This window comes from Amphiura filiformis, chromosome 2 (assembly GCF_039555335.1).
Source record: "Amphiura filiformis chromosome 2, Afil_fr2py, whole genome shotgun sequence".
NCBI classification, from domain to species: Eukaryota; Metazoa; Echinodermata; class Ophiuroidea; order Amphilepidida; family Amphiuridae; genus Amphiura; species Amphiura filiformis.
In genome coordinates, this window is record NC_092629.1 from 70604000 (window position 1) to 70626369 (window position 22370).

General features: G+C 36.4%; 1 protein-coding gene across 1 annotated transcript in view; it reads left to right on the forward strand.

The window, feature by feature from the left end:
• The window catches only part of LOC140146567 (uncharacterized), a 385394-nt gene extending 374173 nt beyond the window's left edge, over positions 1 to 11221 (forward strand). The window contains exons 8-13 of the mRNA XM_072168440.1: positions 923 to 1019; positions 2249 to 2417; positions 7392 to 7483; positions 8224 to 8391; positions 9623 to 9754; positions 10312 to 11221. Coding sequence (XP_072024541.1) covers positions 923 to 1019; positions 2249 to 2417; positions 7392 to 7483; positions 8224 to 8391; positions 9623 to 9754; positions 10312 to 10383 — 730 coding nt within the window. The 3' untranslated portion in view covers positions 10384 to 11221. The remainder of the gene's footprint in view (positions 1 to 922; positions 1020 to 2248; positions 2418 to 7391; positions 7484 to 8223; positions 8392 to 9622; positions 9755 to 10311) is intronic.
• Positions 11222 to 22370: the final 11149 nt, after the last annotated feature.

Here is a 22370-nt window from a genome sequence, read left to right on the forward strand (position 1 = left end):
TATCGATAATTTCACAAACCAGCTTTTTCTCAAGCATATTCTCCAAAATTTTCCCAAAAAACGGGCTTTTAAAATTTAATCGGTACTGTATTTGGTTCTTCCCCATGGCAACATTATTTCTTTGATCGATTTGTAGTACAATACTGAAAAAGAAGAAAACAATCACTCGGCGTGGATTTATACGGGCGCACATTTGAAAAAAAGCGTCATGGAACGTGTTTTTGATCTTGTGAACATGGTGCGTAAAAATGCTTTAAACAAAGGATGTTCAAACTTATTCTAATAATTTGTATATAACACACACAAAAATGTTAAGCTACATCCAATGCACCAACATTTCACTCGCTGCGATATTTGATTACTGAGAAAACTCTGTTTTAGAGAACAACTTTATACGCCTTTTATACGTTTTTATACGTTTCTTCGTGTAACCTTAAATGTAAGTATCTCATCAGTACAAACTTTAACGGAAGTAGTGAAAATTGACGCCAAAAGCGCCAAATATCTATGCAATTTAAGGTTGAGAGAGAGATCCAATTACTATTCATTCTGATTGTCAACTGACTGTATAGTGGTATGATCATGATGGTGAACCCATTCAGGGCCGTCGCTAGAGATGGGGGGGGGTGTGACACCCGCCAATACAAAATTTTGTCTGCAAAAATTAACTGTTGTCGTCAAAACCATGTGATTGTCGGCAAATGTAGTCAAAGCTAGGTGTGATTGTCATATAAAAGGTTAATGTGTTACAAAATTGTGCTGTTGTTACATAATAGACCTATTGTTAATGTTATAGTAGTTACTAATTAAAAAAATTGGTCGAAAATTGGTGAAGTGGCAACTATCATACTTCAAGCTACTTTTAGTATTTTATGAAAGTAGTCTAATTAATTTTTATCTGGTTTTTTCTTAATCTGTACAGCGGTGAACATGAGGTGCTGCTGGAGTCACTAGGGATCATCCCAAATTTAGTTTCAAACCTTGTCAATGTGGCAACCAACCATCCCAACAATGGTCCAGTAAGTACCCATTCTAAGGCCCAGTTTATACTTTTTATTCAACAAACATTTGTAAGAAGAAAAAAATGGCCTGAAATAGAATGGAAATTGAATAAGGCACAACATGTAATTTGGTCCTATAGCGCTATCAGTGCCCCATAGGTACTGATAGCTCTTTCTATCATACATTTGCACACTGCTTGTATTTTTTATTTAAATGAAACAATAACACTATGTAAATATTAATTATTATGCTTGATACAATTTATTACATCACCAGGGTATGATAGAAAGTGCCATCAGTACCTAACCAGGTACTGATAGTGCTATAGGACCAAATTTGATGTGATGCCTAACGAAAACTTGTTGCATCAAAATATTCAAAGTCCAATAAAAAGTGTGAACCAGGCATTACTTTGAACCATGCAATAATGCTTTCTTGTACTTATGTGGATTATATCGTTATGCACCCGGCAGAGTGCCGAATATGCAAAATTGCTGTTCTGAGTAAACAGCGTTTGAAAATCTTGGTACCATCCCATTGGTCCTTCTAAAAATTTAGAACATTCGTGCTCTGAAACAATCGATATATCCCTCAAAATGCATTTTAACAGCTATTTGGCTTTATGTTGTATCCAAAATGTCTCTACCACTGCGCAGAGAGAGGTCGAATACGCATTCATCGCACTTAGGTGTGATTCGTCCAAATCAAAATTTCAATAACTACGTACGTGAGTAAGATTTGCCATTAATTTTTGGTGGAAATAAAAGATAACCTGAAACATAATCATAAGCATACACAAACTCAATTTGCTCAAAATTCTCGATTCGTCATTCTGCCGAATTCATAACGATATTATGTGGCAAAATCAAAATGTATTCTATTTCTTACCTACTTTCATATTAACAAGTTCAATTTCATAATGATACAAGCGGAAGTGTAAGAAAAACTCAACATTTCACAACTTTTTCATTTGCTCTACTTTATGTCACCCATGGTTTCTGTTTCTCTTGGCCTAGCTCAAACACTCGATACACTTGTAGCTCTGCTATAAACGCAAACACGTTCATTGTATTACACATTTCAGAAGATTGCATGCACATGCCTTACACTGCATACATGCACGCTAATATAATAGTAGGCCTAATACCTGGATGCAAGAGGTATGTTTGAGCTTGGCCAAGAATTGCCTAATTCATCTTTGTAAATGTGTGTGTTTTTTATTTCCTCCTACATGTATTTCCACTAGACAATCACACCTCTTGTGAGGTGTTTAGGCAATATCTGCAGTGGACCAGAGGAATATGTTACCATGGCAATCCAAGATGGCCGCCTCCTACCAGTCATCAGTCATTTGTTGAAATCAGAACATAGACATGTACAGAAGGAAACATTGTGGGCACTCAATAACATGACAGGTAATTGCACCAATGAATTCAAATGGAGGAGTTGGGATCAGCTCACACCACTCCACACCATACATAAATTCTCCCAGTCATATTCTTCCCCAATATGAAATTTAAAAAAAGTAAAATTTTAATTTTACTTTTTTAAAAGTTTGACAGAGGCGGGTTAGAACTCACAGGGCACCGCTTTGGATACTCTGAGCCTAGCGCCTTGACCGCTCAGCCACTTGTCTTGTTGGTATCCATCTAAAACTTATTTGAACATAATAATCGCAACTTCAATAGGCCTACCACATGACAAGCAAAGGCAGAAAATGTACCATGTTTTGGAATTTTATTTGCCTAAAAACATTAATGTGTATTATAATAGAGCTACCATTATTTATATTGTTGAATTCTTAAGCGCATACAGACAATTAATACGAGGGCTATTTTACACATAAATCGATTTTGATTTCAGCCACGTGCTCTGCAGTACATCACGTCGGTTGCGAGGTATGGCCAGTCAGTCTACCATTTTTCTTGTATACACGTTCCATGTTTTATCAATTATTTAAAAAATCCACATTAGACCCCAATTTTGTTAGTAAATTCCAATTTTCTTTGCTTTGCCTTAGTTGTTCGGCTCAAAATTAAAAGGGGACATATCTGACAGTAAAAGCTTACCTTTTATGGCAAAGAAATACTAATCTATTTTGTATGATATGTTATAATATGGCTTTAATTATTTGGTACAAAGAAGAAAAATGTTAAAATATTTGATTTCTGAAAATGTCAAAATGGGTCACTGTCTGTGACACACTTTGGGCTATTCCAGTTGAAATCCATATACCCCCTATGGAAGATATGACCTTATTCTCCCACACAGGGGTGTAGATTTCAAATGGAGTCATACATTAGGTAACCTGTTTGAAATTCACACCCCCTATGTGGGAGATTAAGGTCATGTCTTCCATAGGGGATGGCCGGTTTTAATTGGAATAGCCCAATGAGGTAGAATCAAAGAGTACCAACTCCATCACATTTGTGTGTTGCTCATGGAGGCAACTTAATGTACCTGCCATCTGATTGGTTACAACCGCAGGCATAATTTTGACAATGCCTGCAAAAGTAACTATTTCCCAGGCATTAGTTCTGTGTGTGCTTTGTTCCCAGCATAAAATGATATTATGCAGGCATCAATGTATTCGCACGCTATAACTATGCAGAAAATCGCAAATTGTAATCCGTGCCGTTTGCATTGAAACTATTAATTTCTCTTCCCAAAATTGATGCTTTTAAGGGGGTACTACACCCCTGGCCAATTTTGTGCCTATTTTTGCATTTTTCTCAGATGTGTATATTATAGGGGCAAGGACTACAACTACTGCACGGAAAATTCAGCAACTCAAGGGAAGTAGTTATTGATTTATTGATCAAATATTGGTTTTCCCTCATTTTTGACTGTAATTCCACAACTGTTGTCTGTGCTGAAATAAAATTTCCAGTGCAGTAGTTGTAGTCCTTGCCCCTATAATATACATATCTTACTTGTCACCAATACGCTATAATTTTTGAGAAAAATGCAAAAATAGGCACAAAATTTGGCAGGGGTGTAGTAACCCCTTAACCAAACAGATGACAAGAATCTTAAGATTTGGTATATAAAACAAATGTTGACTGCTTTTTTGGGGGGCATGGTTAAAATTATAGACCCGCGGTGATCTCAAAACCATCACCTTGGGCCTGTAATTTTAACCATGCCTCTCATAGCAGTCAATATTTGTATAATGCGCCATGCAAACTTTGATTTAACTATTTTAAACTGTTGTGATTTGGTAGTTCACAGCATCTTGCGAATGGTAGCGAGCTTTGGCAAAAATTGCATTGATCATTTCATAGCGAGCGTGTAGAAGAATTCAAATATCACTGATATACTTTTGTAGGTCCTGTGGTTCCTGAGTTATGTTGTAAAGAGGGCTGAAACAACAACACTTATGTAAAACACACATAACTCATTTAAAACAACAACAAATCAAGCAAGTTTTCAAAGCATATGATTTGTAGAATGAACTTTTGCAAAACATCAAAGTGTTATTTTTCAATAATATTTTGATCTAGAATAATGAAAATCAAGTTTTGGCTGTTTTGACCAACAATACCTCCTGTACCCTTAAAATGTGCGATTGTTAGTGTTCTGTGTGTAACGTGATAATATTTTTTTAAATCTAAAATATTAGTGCTGTGTTTTTCTGGAATCGGGAGTAGATCATGAATTGTGTATTGCCCAATCTGATTGGCTGATTAAGTCCTTGTAGCCCACGATTTATTTAAACATCTCAGATTTGTCATAAATAGAGTGCCCTAGGCCATTTATTTTTGCATGGTATTTTTACATAAATAGGCCCTATTAATTTAAAAGTTTGTCTCAAAGCTCCCACACACATTAGAAAATAAGTGTGTGTTAGTCATTTATTTTTACTTTTTACCATTGAAAACATGAAAGAAGGCTGATATATAAAGTCAACTGATATAATTTTCAAAATTTCTTCACAGTATTTTTTAATAGCAAAGATTGTCAGGTGATGTGACGTGTATGTCCCAACAGAATAAAATAAAGAACACACAATTCAAATCAGATCCACAACATGCTCATCTATCAATGCACAGTTCTTTAACCACAATACATTTAGTATATATGTTGCATGACCTTTGAAATTTTGAGTACAAAAACTCATACTCTGGAACTTGAGGTTATTGAACTATGCCACTGGGATGAGGCCATTGTGGTCTATAGTGTATGTGTGATTACAAGAAAATTGGGTTCCATCAGTCGTTAATTAGAGGAAAATCAGTCGTTAATTAGAGGAATATCCCTCGGAGCTGCGCCCCTCGGGATATTCCTCGGTTCCAAAGCACAATGTTGAGATATTTCACAATACCCTCAAAAGAACTGATGCAAAGTCATTAACCTCATTCATAACCGTCACTTTTCACTTTTTAAAATCAAATTTACGTCACATTTTCTTCTTTAAATTTGATAAAAATTCCTTTAAAAGGGAAAGCCAGCCTCAATGTAGAAGAGGTCTTGTAATTAGTTTTGGTCAATGTGAAGAAAGGCATTTTTAGGATCACGCTTACATCTACATGACAGTCCACCAAACCATCAACGATGAGAACATGCACACTGAAACAGCAGAAAACATTAATTCCTAATCTCATGTCAACTCTTTTAATTCATTACATGTACTCCAAATTGTTCTGGTCTGTTTGTTCTGTTGTTGTTGTTGTTGTTGTTGTCGTTGGGTTTTTTTGTCTTTTCAGCTTTTTACCCACGATATCTCAATTTCCAATTTTGTAATACCAGAACTTACAAACTCAATATCTTCGCTTAGGAATGTCCGATTTCACTGCTTTCGATATATACACTGCGGTTTGAGTTAACTTACATGTACATTTTATTTTAAAATAACTTAATTAATTCGCAATGTATAGTTTAAGCCTACTATATTATAATAGATAGTGGCCAGCACATTTATAAAGGACTGGTTACTCACTACAATCTTCACTCTTAAACTGTGTTTTTCTGAATGTGCTGATCAGTCGGAAACTCCTGCGAAGCTATGGACATGGCATCTTACATACTCCATTCTATAACAGTCTGCCTAGTGCCTTGTGTGTTTTCTCAATCATTTTGTTGAATGTAATTTTATGAATCAAATAGTTATGTGTCATTTTATTTATAATAAAGAAGTTATTAAATTAATAAAGTAAGACAATTTATTTATCTATAAGTGCATGTCAAATGGGGTACATTGTTCAATACTATATGCATAAATTATGCCCATATTATAGCTAGGCCCTAAAAACTTTATTTTGCATCGGATTTTTCCCGTTGAAAAGACAAAACTGATGTTTATGATAGCAACCATTTCATCAATAACATTTTGAGTCATTTTTATCCATAAAACGACACAGGATATGATAGATAACTACTTTCACATCAATATGGTCCATATGATCACAGATTGTTGAGAATCTGTGATATGATCCGTGGATATGACGAAGATTTTGATTCTATAGATCTGTTATCAACACGATATCACGCTGTTCAGTGGTCAAGGAGTAAGGACCCCGGTCAAGGACACTGATATGACATCATAGGTGATGTCAGATTTTCTTCTGCTGACCATATGATGCTATATATATTAACTATTATTGTTACATTTAGGCCTTTAAACTTTTAAAGTCATAATTAATTAGTTCAAACAAAACTTTGGTAATACTCACTCGTTTTCGTTCGTTGAAACGGCAAAACATACTTACTTTTCCTAACAAATCGAATTAAAATATTTAAAAAAATTTAACCACAAAAAGTAAAAAAAAAATCATTCCAATACCACTAAAATATAATCTCTTGAGTAAACTGACCCCAAACCTGAAACAGGTACCAGCCCGAATGGGCTGGCGAAAACAGAGCATAATTTTAACTTTATCTGTCGTTTTCCGTGGAAAAAATCGAATAGCCCATTAAGGAAATACCACTAGTGACCAATCACACTAGCACGCAATCATGCGATGTCCAAATACGCCGGCCAGCGTCCGCGTAAATTGTTCGAAAGCGTAACAGGTCACGTAACGCGGTCATTGTAGAGCGTACTTTTCACCTACGTCACGAGACGCGGTCATTATACTTTTTCAATGACCTGCATTTGCGTCCGCGTATTTAAAAGTTATTATCTGTGATTGGATCGCACTTGCTGCGTATATTAATGAGGTTATGAATCAATTACGGTATATATAAAATTAAAATTAAAACATTATTTTTAAAAAGGCACATTCCGCATTAGATTTTGAACATCAGAGGAGCTTTGAAACAAACTTTAAAAATAATGGGGTCTAATAGTGCAAATAATTGTTGACCTCTTTTTTAGAGGTTTACAGAAGACGTTTTAACATCAAATCTGAACCTATTTTGATATTTTTGTCTTGACATTTGTTTTCCAGAGTCAGAAGGAGTCTGTGAGCAAGTAGTCAAGCTTGGTGTACTAGCAAATATTGTTCATCATCTACACTCTACCTATGACATCAAAAGAGAAGTAAGTCTTATTATCATGTTTTTTTACTTTAGTGCATACTCTTAGAAAAGGATTCCAAGTAGCACCTAAAAGGTTCTTAATTATTTTAAACTGTTGTGATTTGGTAGTTCACAGCATCTTACGAATGGTAGTGAGCTTTGGCAAAACTGCATTGCTCAATTCATAGCGAGCGTGTAGAAGAATTAAAATATCACAGATCCTGTTATAGGTGATGCGGTTCTTCAGTTATGTTGTAAAGAGGGCTGAAAAAACACTTTTGTAAAACGTACATAACTCATTAACAACAATAAATTAAGCAAGTTTGCAAAGTATACGATTTGTAGAATGAACTTTTGCAAAACATCAAGGTGTTAATTTTCAATAATATATTGATCTAGATAATGAATATTGATTTTTAGGTTGCTTTGACCAACAATACCTCGTCTACCCTTAAGCTGTCCTGTATGTAGAACCTTCAATAGTTCTACAAAGACGTTACTATAAATGATTTTGCAAAGACTAGGAAGAACAATTATGGACATGAAAAAGGTTCTGTAAAGGCAAGAAATAACCATTTTGGGGTTCTTGAAACTTTCTAAAACCAACAGCAGTGGCACCAGGGTGGAGGATGGGAAAAATACCCCCATCAGAACTCTTGCCCGCCCCCCCCCCCCAACCCCACCTCCTGTAAAAATTATAAAAATATAATTTTTCATTTATTTTAGTCGAAAATATGATCTCAATTATTTTGTCATTTTCAGGCTGTGGTTTGCTTATGTAACTTGGCGTATAGAGGTCCAGCATACTGTCAAGATATCCTCCATCTTGGAGCCTTCCCAGAAGTCGTAGCAATGCTCAAGTCACATGACCCTGATACCATCTGTCTTGCTCTTGGGTTTGCCGAAATGATACTCAGACAAACCAAAAATGTAAGTCATAGGTTACTTGTTTTAAATGTGGCATACCAGCAACCTTTATTTAGACAATAATAACTGCGCACCATCTATTTTGAGGTCATTGTGTGAAATCGGAGGGTTTTGTTTTGGGCTGAGGTATTTTTCCGATGGAGCGGTAGCTCCTGAGGAAAAATACCGAGGCCCAAAACAAATCCCGACAATTTCACACAATGACCTCAAAATAGATGGGGCAAAGTTATTATTGTCATTCATTACCGTCGTATCTAATATTTTGAACAAATCAAAATGGCATTTTATGTTATTTTATGCCATAAAACGCTGTTATACCAGTGTTAATCATTGTTGTAACCTACCCTACAAAAAAATCAACTAGGCAAATATAACATTCGCGCCGACAACAAGAGCTACCAATCACAGAAGCGCGACGGCATCGCGGAGGCGTGTGCGTTGCCATAACGCGTAGCTTATACACGCACGCGCGCAGAAGTCATTGTTGCGCGTCCGGAGTCATTGTGAGTTATTAATGACCTCGCAATTAGTACGCGGTCAGGCAATCAATTTCTTTTGATTGGATTACAGGCTTCGCGTATATTAATGAGGTTATGAATTATTTATAACATTCGGCCAAAGCCAGGCTAAACCCAATAGTGCTCAGAGGCTACTAAATTCAAGGGATGCCTCCAGATATGACGGGACAGGGATTTGGGAAGAGATCCGATTTTAGAAGCAGGAGGAAAACCGGGGCACCCAGAGAAAAACCTGCGAGGACGAGCATGGATCAACAACCAAACTCACATGTGGCACCGCAGGGAATTGAACCCGGGCCACAGTGGTGAGAAGCGAGTGAGAAGACCACTGCACTAACCCACCCAACCTGTCAAACACTGTTTCATTATGACATAGATGGATAGTTGGTCATAAAAGTTCTACGTTTGCTCGTTAATAAAAACAGTGTAAAAGGGTAGGATTTTGAGAATACAGCGGCGTCAACGTTTCGGGGTCCTTTTTTGACTACAGAGATGTTTAGGGGTCTCTTTTTGTTCCTCATACATCACCATTTAGGGTTACTTTTTGTGGTTCAGTGCTAAAGAAATATAGGTGCAAGGTGCCGCCTAAACGCAACAGCCAATGAATAGGGTGGGAGTGTATGATGACCTCTAGTGCTGTACAGATTTGTGTTATATTATCCGCATATTTATGAATATTAATGAGCTTATTACAATTCATTGTTTTGCTTCTCCAGGGTAGTCGTATCTTTGAGGAGAATGACGGTGTTGCTAGGTTAGAAGCACTGGAATACCATGGCAACCAGACAGTACAACAACAAGCTAATGAGTTACTGGAAACATACTTCTATCAAGACACTGAGCAACAGGTATTTGGCTGTTCCATTTGAAATATACACTACCATTGGGCGAAGATTTAACTTCACATAGGGAGTGTGGGTTTTAAATAGAATACATTGTAGACAATTGGGTAAGTTTCATTTGAAATACTCGCTCCAGTTGGGGATAATTTAGATAAAGCTTATGTAGGGAGTATGGATTTCAAAATAAAGAACCCTAGCCAATTCCATTCCATTTGAAACACATACTCCCTCTGTAGGAGACTTTTCTTAAATCTTGCACAGAGAAAAAATAGGCAGCAAAAAAAAATACATACATAAGAAACTAGTAAAAGCTGATAACTTTGGAACCAGATATATGCTAGGGATGTAAAGGATTCAACAATAGCACACAAGGTGATGATAATACTAACTCAATTTTAACAATTACCTCCTTTGGCCTGGTTGGATTGGTCAGATTCCTTCACTCTAAGAAACACTTAGCCAATCATAAAAGCTGTTAGAATATACTGACGGTTGGGTTTTAAAGCCATCCCTTTGTGCATAAAAGTCAGCGAATTTACTCTTTTGTTATCTTTTCTTGACAGGATTCCGGTGAACAAGATGATCCCACAGATTATCCAACATGGAGATTAAACACATCAGAAGAAAAAAGATGAAAAGAATTCTAGGATGTCATCCTGTGCATATACCCCATGGGCACTACTGCATTTCATACAGCTCTTCTGATTGGTTAATTACAATATAATAGTCATCTGAGTAACCAATCTAAATATAGCTTTTAGATCGCTTAGTAGTTTTAAGCATAAAGCCCTACTGGCTATTCTTTTTTTTTTCTTTTTTTCGTCCTACTGGCTATTCTTACCATATCTCTGATTGGCTCAATATATGATACAAGTCTTTTTTGTAACCAATCAATCTTTAGAGGCTGATAATTCAGCTGGTAGTGCCCTGGGGGATAAAGGAAGCATGCATACACATGATCAAGTAAAATTTGTCATCCTGGAAGTTTTGTACATAATACACTTAGGCTACATGTTGAATTCATTATTTTGGAGGAAGTGGCTAAACATTGCCATTTAATTTGGAAGTTTTATTGCTGATATTAACAGAAGTCATAGCTCTTTATGTAATGTTGAGTGGCAATGATTATAAAGTGACACTCTTCATGATGTAGTCATGTGAATTAGACTAATTTTAGCTTGTTTTCATTGAAGGGGTTCAATCAAGTTTCACTGTTGTTCACCACCTGTTAACAACTCATGTCTGGCACTGTGCTTTACCACACAGATGATGTAGAAGCATTGTAGTTAAACAGTAATGAAAACAGGGAAACATGATTGAATCCTTTCAATTTGTAGCTGTACATATGCCACACAATCTCCAGAATTTCTCTGCATGTGGCTGTAATCAGGGACTGTGTATGAAGGGACTGGAAACAGCTTATTGCTGTTTACTACCATCGATTACATGCAAGTTGCGCTTGAAATGTGGTCGGGTGGGGGCACCCGACCAAACAGACCAAAGGAAAAATGGGTCATTTTGCCAAAAGATAGGTGGACACATCCCCTGCCCACCCCCACCCCCACCCCCCCCGGATTGACGCCCATTGCGCTGAGGGTTTGATGTATGATTTCTTAATATTTGCTCATTTTAACCTTCAAAATACTAAAAAATCATCAAACTATTCCAATATTTTCTTAAATTATGCCAAATTGTGTAAATTTTCTGTGCGTTTTCGAACATAATTTCTGTGTAGCATTGAGAATTATTTACATAGCATTTTGGAGACAAGGTGTGATAATTTTATAGAAATGTAGAATGACAAAACAAATTACACATTTTCTTGGAATATGTATGCAATACTGTCTCTGTTCCTATTGATTTTGATACTGAAATCTTCAAATAAAGTTCTTTGATGATTTATGTTGGCATTTCTAGAGTTTCTCATTATAGCAAACATGTATAGGCTCCTTTCACATTGTGCAAGACAAGCATGCACCATCTTATAACTGTGCTGGGATTCGTACCAGGGTCTACTATCAATGTATTATGCATGGTTGCTCAACTGAGGATAATTTGCAAACCAGCAGCTTGCATGGTACAATGAGTGGAAGGCATTTTCAGTCCCTTCATCCACGGTTCCTGCTATAATGCACTTCTGTACATGTCAGATGTATATTTCTCCTTAGTAAGTGACATGCAAGATTGGGCTATTCCATTTAAAACTTAAATACTCACCCAGTTGTGGAAGATATAGGTAAAGCCATAATACAGGGGGAGTATGGGTTTCAACATGATTAACCATGACCAATTTCATTTGAAAAACATACTCCCCTCTATGGAAGATATTTCCAAAACCTTCCACAGGGGTAGTGTGGATTTCAATTGGAATAGCCCATTGCATTAAGTAGTCAGTATGGGTAGCCAAATCTACAGGCAGCAGAAGAATTAAGGTACCCGTTATGTTCACCCCTGTATATCCTAAACAAACATGTCAAAATTTAAACCAGCAGCCAATACATGTACCATTAAGCTCTGATTTAAGACGTCATTTGTTACAATCGGTTGCCAACACAGAATTAAAGATAGAGAACCAGGACTCGACTGCCATCTTGATACAGGCATGGAGCAAAAATTGGGGGTATTCGGTTTCCCTCGGAATGCACTCGAGGCATTCGTTGTCTCGGCAAGCGCGAGATGGATGATGGGCACATTTGAGAAACACATTTGATGCAACCTGCACGTGAGTACCAAGATGCTTCAGATGAGATGCAGAATTGTTTTCGTTCGTCTCCGTGCACTGACAGCAAAGATTTGAATATATGTGACCGTCCACGGCGAATGAGCCGTAAATTCCTCCCCGGTCAATTTTGTTTTATTTCGTGTTTAAAAATAAACATCATAAACTTTAAAATGGTATATCATTTGACTTCAAACGATATCCAGAAGCGGGGTTATGGTTTGTTAAACTTTGCTCCTTCAACAAAATTATAGCATTTTATGTTTTTACATGTGTCTCTTTTTCCACATTGTTGGCAATAAATATCAAACAGTCATAATTGGTGGTCATTTCAAATCATCCGCAAGTCAACGAGGTTTAAGAAAGTTCTCTCATTGTTAATTGTTGGTTATGCATACCTGTACAAAATACAATGCCTGGTAACCCACCACTTGAACAGGATTTAGCAATATAAGCAAACAAAGACCAGAGCTATTAAAAGTTCTATAGCCATCTAAGGTAGAAGCTTATTATCCACTTCAACAATAGGATTATTGATTAGTTTTTGACTATCGAAATGAGACGGATGTCGGCCCAGCTTAAGGCTAGCTTCAGACTCCGTATTGTACGTACAATATGTGACCATCCATCTCAAACCGCTCGTAAAGTCGGCAAATTGTATTTCGAGTTACAGTCCAAAATGTGCATCAAGCTTGTATTCATAATGTACCCAATAATTGTCCTACAAGTTTCTCATTTCAGTCCAGTCCGCACATCAATCTTTAATCCTATTGTTGAAGAGGATAATAAGCTTATACTTATAGTAAATAGCTTTAGTCTTTGTTTGCTATGGCTAAATCCTGTTCAAGTGGTGGGTTAACCAACAATTAACAATGAGAGGACATTCCTGAACCTCGTTGACTTGGGGATGATTTGAAGTGACCGCCAATTATCACAATTTAATATTTAATACTAGCAATGTAGAAAAAGAGAAATATTGTAGCACCAAAATAATGTACCCTTTTACTGAAGGAGCAAAGTTGAACAAGCCATAACTCCGCTTCTGGATATCGTTTGAAGTCAAATTATATATCATTGTAAAGCTTATGCTATATATTTTCTAAACACGGAAGAAAACAAAATTGACCAGGGGCCGACTTTACGAGCGTTTCGATGTGGATAGTCACATATTGTATGTACAATACTTTTCGTGACGTCAAAAAGTATTACACGTGCAATAAATATACGTGCCACGACGAGTTGAATCAGATTAAATAACGCGCTATAACCCTGGGTTCATTGTTTGCTAAATCCAAGCGAGGTCACCAGAAAATCTATGCAAGAGAAATTTCTACTGCTGCTGATGAAAAATCCTAGAGTGCGTTTGGAGGTTTTTTCTGCACTTTACCAGTAGCCCTAATAAATTCATAAAACAATAAAAATCAAATAAAGATTTAGGGCAAATGTTTTTACTCACTGCTCATCTGATCCACTTTCCCAGGAAACTAAATACCGATACTCCTTAGTTTTTCCCTGACTTTCCAGACATAATTATGAGTAAACATCAAATTTAATGTTTACACAACAATCAAATATATATACATTCTTTTGCATTTTGTACATAAATATTGATATCAATAATGTAGGCCTACAAACATTAAAAAAGGGAGCCTAAGAGTATGTCTATTTTTAATCATATACTAATTCCGCCATGCCCAAACATATCTTATTATGAAATCGTGTAATGGAACCCAAATTCCAATCAAAAATAAAAACAAATTTGTTATCAAATACACTAGGCCTATACATTGTATTATAGGAATTTAATAGATGGTTCATTTTAATAAATAAATAGATTAACACGGGTAATGGACAAGAAATATTTGGCAATACCGGATTTACCAGAGAGCCAGTGGATAAAGAAATTGATTAAAATTAAAACAAATTAAATGAGAAAATGAAAGCAAGGACATTTGGCGAAGTATTGTTTTAGAATTCGAAGGAGTCCTGGCCCCAGGACACTGATTAATGTAAATTCGACCCACAGTTATTTTATCTACTTTTGCCAGCATTCAACCTGTTCAATGTGATTTATGCCTATTTTTAATAAAATTCCGAAATCTGACGTATCAACGTTGTATCGTGCACAAATTATGATTCGAGACTATTTCATTTGACACGGTTGTATGGATTTCAGAAGATCGGTCCTATAATAGATATCGATTACAGAATTACAGCAAGAGGCTTTGAGGATGCCGTAATCCTCTTGACCATCAACCAATCAGAGAGACATATTTCAGAAATATATTCGTAGGGTTGAAACTCTTTCAACTCTGAAATATATATTTCAAGTAATCTCGTTTCACACTTTAGCTTGCAATAAAGCCACGAAGGGCGGTAATGTTAATATACGATTTCAGTCAAATATTGGTGCAAATATACGATTTCGGTCAACTATTTGGCTATCCTTTGCCCAAAATTATGAAATGTTTATTAGTAACAACAACTCTTAGGAGGGTTCTTGAGTAATTTTAGCGAAATAATGAGGTTAAATAAAAGAAAACCCACTTACAATTTTGGACGCTTAACTGTGGTGTTCTAGGGGAATTAAAATATCACAATTAACATGTTTAATTCAAAATCGTTGTCCTACAAGCACATGTTCAGATTGTATGAACATTACAAATACAAACAATAAGGTTGAAAAATAAATAGCCATTTAAAATTATTTTAAAAGATCGTCTATTTTGTAGGTTTATGACACTGAATAGGCCAAATATCTGCCTCTGACGATGTATGTCATTTCAAAAAGAAAGAAAAAAAGGCGGATATTACTTTTTAAAAACTCAACGCATTACTATTAATACGCCTATAATTAATGAATGAAAAAGTATAGAAGGCGTTGCATCCGGTTCTGATGAGAAGGGAGGGCACAAGCCGTTTTCGGCAGTTTTCCTATGGGATTTTCTAATATTTCAGATCAATGGGGGGCTTCCGTGCCCCTAACGCTACTGTTACTGCATTAACACGTTTATGGATGTAGTGTGATGATCATAAGTAGGCCTATCATAACATGCCTCAACGATATCAATATGTAAAAAGGTGTTGCAAATTCATAACACAGCGTGTTATAATGTAACGAATGCTATGCCAAAACTTAAAAAATTAACAAAAATATCAGTATCAATAAAATCAGAACCAGAATAAATACAAAGGCCTACAAATAATACTTAACTTTCTAAATCAATATATGACTAAATATCAGTATAAATGAATCTCTAAATCAATTAATCAATCAATCAATCAATCAATCAATCAATCAATCAATCAATCAATCAATCAATCAATCAATCAATAAATAAATAAATAAATAGGCCTAAATAGATAAATCTATAAATAAATGAATAAGATCTGAATGTGCCATAAAAAGGTGCCCATTGATTATATAATAATTCAAGTACAGTTGAATCATGGTAGGTATTATGATACCTACCATGGTTGAATACAAGAAGACATTAAAAGATGTTCATCATTCCGTGCACTCACTAAATTTAGAACTCTTAGAAATTTGGCAACTCCGTATCAATTAAGCAACCTATGATTGTAGCAAAATATATATTTTCCCGGTACATACTTTTTATTGCATGTGTAATACTTTTTGACGTCACGAAAAGTATTGTACATACAATATTGTACGTACAATACGGAGTCTGAAGCGCGCTTTAGTTACCGATGAATATGACCTTCGTACACATTTTACACCGTAACTCAGAATACAATTTAGGGAATTTACGGCTCATTTGTGCTGCCGGGTCACATATGAATACAAAACCCACCCAAGTCCATATGTTGGCTAAATTGAGTTAAGCATGGGAAATTGTTGCTATACATAGGCCTGTCATATGTATGAAAGAACAACTCAAATTCATCCTCTGTGTCTATTGAGCATGTGAAAAATAGCATGTATGAAAGAACCACCCAATTCCATGATTTGAGTCTTGTAACACATTGATTGAAATCCAGTATGTATAAAAGTCCACTTGTAACACATTCATTGCCAGAGAGTGACTTTTGAAAAAAAATGGGTTTAATAAAGGAAAGTGTGTAGTTTATATTACATGGCAGAATACTTATCAACATTATACATACCTGTGTGCTTTATTTTGTTTTATCTTACTAGTGGTAATTGCATTCCAACATTATTGTCTTTGTATATGATTAAAAAAAACCACCCAAGTCCAAAATTTAAAATGAACCCCATGAAGTCCCTGAAATGCTAATCGTCATACCTAATACAGGTTAATCCACTCATTTGCACGTAAAACTTACCATATTGACCAGGTAAATCTAACTGAAGGAATTAAAATGATACACAGGTTTTTCTCTCAAAATCACTTCCCATGGACTTGGGTGGGTTTTGTATTCATGTATTCATTTGAATACCCCCAATTTTCTCCCCACACGATTGTACATGGAGATATAGGGAGTCCCGGTTCTCCTTCTCTAATTCTGTGGTTGACAATAAGCCAAATCGGCATTGGAAGTTTGCAATGCATTGTGGAACAGTTTTTGCAGTTTTGGGACACTTTGTCCTTTGACCTATTGGGAAAATTCAGAAATATTGGGTTTTTGTATGTACAAAATATAATATAATAATTCAAACAAATATAAAAAATATTACTATTTTATAAATTAATTATTTAAGTATTTTTAATGATAACATTATGATAATAATAAGTAAATTAATGATAATTACGTCAATTTCCCCAATATGTCAGAGGTCAAAGTGTCCCAAAACTGCTCTCAAAAACCGGAAGTTAGAATGGCGATTTGGCTTATTAAAGAAACTGTGATTGCAAACCCAAAGAAAGAACAAAAGTTGCATTTTAATGTTCTAATCAGTGGAAAGCATAGCACTAGTTCTCTTGTTTGAGAACGCTTTGTGTACAAATCAATAGGGCATCCAATGGAGCAATCTTTATTTCTTGCCTGATTTCAACGAATGAGGTCTTAAATCCAAACTATAAAAAAAAGATGCAGCTATTGGCTGCTGGTTCTCATTATGACATATCTGTCTTTGTTTAGGTCAGGGTAAATATAAGGGGTACCTTAATTCTTTTGCTATTGTGTTAACTCTAACACATAATCATGTATGTAAGGTAGAAAATTCAAACCTTTTTAAAGCATTTTAATGTGAATTTCAAATATGAAATAATTAAAATTCTGAAAATAATTATTGAAAATGAAATGAATGTTTATATTTTTGGCATTTTATTATTGTGTATTTTCTCTTATCCTTCATTGAACATAAAAATGTTTATTACATATTATTAGACAAAAACATGTGTTGCCCTCAGCGATCTGCACTAAATCCTGAAAAAGCAGGGTCGATTTTTTTTGAATGACGACTTTTACTTGCTTACTATATCAGCAGTAGATAGCTACGTCATCAACACCATATCAGCAGTAGATAGCCACTTCGTCAACGCAATATCAGCAGTAGATAGCTACTTCATCAACGCCATATCAGCAATAGATAGCTACTTCATCAACACAATGTCAGCATTAGATAGCTACTTCATCAATGCCATATCAGCAGTAGATCGCTACTTCATTAGCACCATATAAGCAGTAGATAGCTACTTCATCAATACCCTATCAGCAGTAGATAGCTACTTCATCATACCATATCAGCAGTAGATAGCTACTTCATCAATGCCAATATCAGCAGTAGATTGCTAATTCATCAACACTACCGTAAAAACCCGTCTAGAAGCATATATCAAAGAAGTGCCCTCTATAATTATACTGGCACAACCGTGTACTGGCAATAGGTGGCTATAATACATTCCATCTATGTATATTGTAACACCAATCAATTGTATTGACATAATAATGAATGTTTCATATATCATGATCATGTAGCTCAATTGATAGAGCATCAGACTTTGGCAGTAAAGAGAGCACGGTCTGGGGACTGGTTCCGTTTTATGCTCGTTTTGATTAAACTTTTTGACATGTTCTTTTTATCTATCTTCAAATCTACCTTCTTCTTTTAGGGTTTCATTTCAGATTTTTTTTCTTCATTTTTTTTTTAAATTAACTTTTTTTTATATATATATAGAAATTTTGTGGTTTTAAAGAAACTAGTAAAAGCATTTATTCCAAACAATATCGAAATAGGTACATATTATTGGGAGCAGAAGGTGTTTTATGGTGTTTTATGAACATTGACATTCTTTTGTGGCGAGTGACATGGTCTTTCAATTCGCGCCGAGTGTCCTTGACAGGCTTGACTTTTCTTCAATGGTCATGAAAGAATTCAAAAGATAACCTCTGCCCCAATAATCTCAAGCTTTTGTCTGAAACTGCTCCTCTCCATAAGGAAACGTGGAATAATATTGAATGAAAGACTTTTAAATGACATTTAAAAAAAATATTGTTTTGTTGCCACAACTGCAGGAATAATAATTATTCCATGTTTGAATCTATTATCCCATCATGAATAGAATGTCTTCCAAAACTTCACAATCATTTCATCTTACAAAGACAACTATTTAGCTCATTCAACTACAAAGGAAACTCTTTTTTTTTATAGAGTTTGTGCGTGAAATTATTGATTGGCTCAAAACAAAAGATTTGAACTGGTGTCCTTCATGGCTCATTTAGTCAAATGATGTCATCAACCTATTGATCATACTCTCTAAATGTGAAAGAGTGAAAAACAGCTCAAAAAGAGTGGTTTTTCCACTCCTCCTTGGAGCTGTATGAGTGACCACTCCTTTTAGAGTGAAATTCACTCTTTTTGAGTTAATAGCTCTGAAATAAAGAAGTGAATGAGACTGACAAAAAATAATCACAGAAATAGGCACAAAATGTTCATTCATTCATGTATTTTTGTGAGCAAAGGAATTACAACACAATAAGTGTTATTACATGTTAATTAAGATTAAAATGGTAATTTTGGCATGATTAAAAGCTTAGTGACGTGGGACTATGGGCCTAGCATCACACATGCAGATAGACGTGCTGCAGTATATAAACATGATAAATTAGAGACTGGTCAGAGATAACAGGCCTATGCTTTGGCCTGACCCTATAGCCTAAGCCTAGCTAGAGGCCTATATTCCTCTGACTTTTGGCATCACACATGCAGATATAATGTGCTGCAGTATATAAACATGATAAATTAGAGACTGGTCAGAGATAACAGGCCTATGCTTTTACCTGACCCTATAGCCTAAGCCTAGCTAGGTATGGCCTGGCCTTGCTGCATGTGATCCTGTGGCTACTGGTATGTATAGCATGACTAGCGCATCGGACTCGGAGATGTGATCGGGTACATACTAACAATAAAAAGGCTGACGCAGTATAACAAACATTACAATTATTACACAAGTACACTCAATCATTTACAGGTTTATGAAGTAATACATGTACCAGGTATGCATAGCAGTGCATGAGTGTGCTACCGTAATGCCGGACCGACAATGTGAATCAATGTGTTCAACAAATGAAGAAGCTTCATGGGTACAATTATCACCTTTGAGACAGTAACATCAGATTTTTAGTTGTCGATTACAATCTGCAATGATTCAATCGTAGTTTTACACACCATTGATGACATCATATGTTTTGACCTGTAATAAATTACAGGTCAAAGGTTATCTTTGCCAGTTGAAAACTCGCTGACAGGATCATGGCAGAGGAGTTTTCGCAAAAATTGACTCAGTTTTGCAATCTTTGCACAATTTAAATGTAGCAGTTGGTGAAATTCAAGAACATAACAAAACACTGACTGATAGAGTGAAAAAATTGGAGCATTACAAAGAAGGTGCAGCGCAAGGACGCGATTTTAACACACGAGACTTTCGAGAGTGTGCAGAGTCAGCAGACGATAAATTCAATCGTCACAGTACTACATGAACACGGTCCTGCAGAATTCACTGATGATCGCACCGCCGTGGGCATTGACACCGAATCAGATATACAAGCCGAGTTTACGGCGATAAAGGACACGCTACAAAAGCTTAAATTACCAGCAGATCTTACTCTGCACGAATCAAAACAAGGTATAAAACGAGAAGACCAACCAAGTTTACAAGTGCTGGCCAAGTGTGCCCGATTTGCGAGACATCAATTAAACTTCTGTCCACGTATAATTGTGACAGGATTACCGAGGATGATCTCAAACAGTTGTGTGTTATTCAAGTGGCACAAATGAGGTTTCTTCAGGACGAGTATGCTTCACTGATAGTGCAAAATAAATTCAGTAAACAAACTACTCAAATGTTTAGATCACTGCAAAAAAGCACCTCTGGTCTTTCGCCTGCAGCACTGAAAAACTTGAAACTTGCAGCGGACATCACCAGCACCGCTTCAGCAACACAGGTTACACCTAGCCAGTCGTCAGACGGCTACGGATATAGTGGACTAAATTCGCGAGGACGAGGACGCGGTGGTGGTTGGAGGCCGAGAGGCTCAAACTATCGACGACCATATAACAATCTGCAGGGACAATCCCAAGATGCGTTTGGTAATTTTGCGCAACGGCAAGTGCCGCAGTATCCGCTAAACCCAGACATTTGATTTTATCTTTTCTGTGTTCTTGTTGGTTGCCAGTTGCCTGCCTGTTTTGGCATTGTTTGGTATGTGTAAAAAACCAATTTATCAGGCTGCTGGCATTACAACTCATATTCATGAGTGGCAAAAAATTGGGGCACCACAGAATGTTATTCGCTGGATTGCTGAGGGTGTGCATATTCCGCTTCATTGATACGCCTCAAGTTTTCATTTTCCAAACCACAAGTTTACCTTCTCCCATGGTGAATTTATTTCGAGTGAAATTCAAAGTCTTTTGGACTCGGGTGCAATTCAAAGGTGTGATCCTCAGCAAAGACCGGTGTGTATTTCTCCGATTAAATGTGTTCCCAAAAAGGGTGGTAAATTCAGATTGATTGTGGATCTCCGTAGAATAAACAATCATTGTGATGTTCCAAAATTTTGCTATGAAGACATTAATGTGGTGACCCAATTAATTCAGGATGATGACTACATGGTAACATTGGACTTAAAGAACGGTTTTCATCACATTCCTATTGCAAAAGAGGACCAGAAGTATCTCGGCTTTTCGTTCCGAGGAAAATTTTATAAATGGAAGGTCCTTCCATTCGGGCTCAAAATGAGCCCATATGTGTTTTACAAAGTAATTCGTCCGGTAGTCCAACATTTAAGGGCTCGCGGATTGAGGGCGCTAGCATATTGCGACGATTTCTTCCTGGCGGCAACCAGGGACAATATAGACGCTCACAAAACTTTATTGCTAGACACAATGAGCCGACTCGGCCTTACAGTGAACATGGACAAATCGTCCCTCGAACCGGATATGACAAAGGATTACATTGGCTACAAAATTTGCACACAAGGAAAACCAATGTTGAAGATACCAAGTGCGGCGTATCAAGAAGCTAAAAAGACTATTACACGTGTGCTACAACTAAACAAAATCAGGGCCAGAGTTTTGGCTCAGATAAGCGGACAGTGTGTCTCAATGTCAAAGGCAGTGTTGCCAGGGAAACTGTTGCTAAGAAATGTTTACAGACTATTGGCAACCAAACTATCCTGGGATCAAGAATTAGTGATGGATTCGGAAACGCGTGCAGACCTCACCTGGTGGAATCACGCAGTGACAGCATGGAACGGCAGCCCTATCATGGTTGGACCAGTGGATGTCCAGATAGAAACCGGCTCATCCCAGACCGGTTGGGGTGCGGTGTGTCAAAAATCAGCATGCGGCAGGATTTTGGAATCGCAGAATGGCGAAATGCCATCGAACTACAGAGAAATGATGGCGATTTTGCTCGCTTTGAAGTCGCTTCAAAATCTGGACAAAAAGACAGTTCAAATTTGCACAGACAATATTGC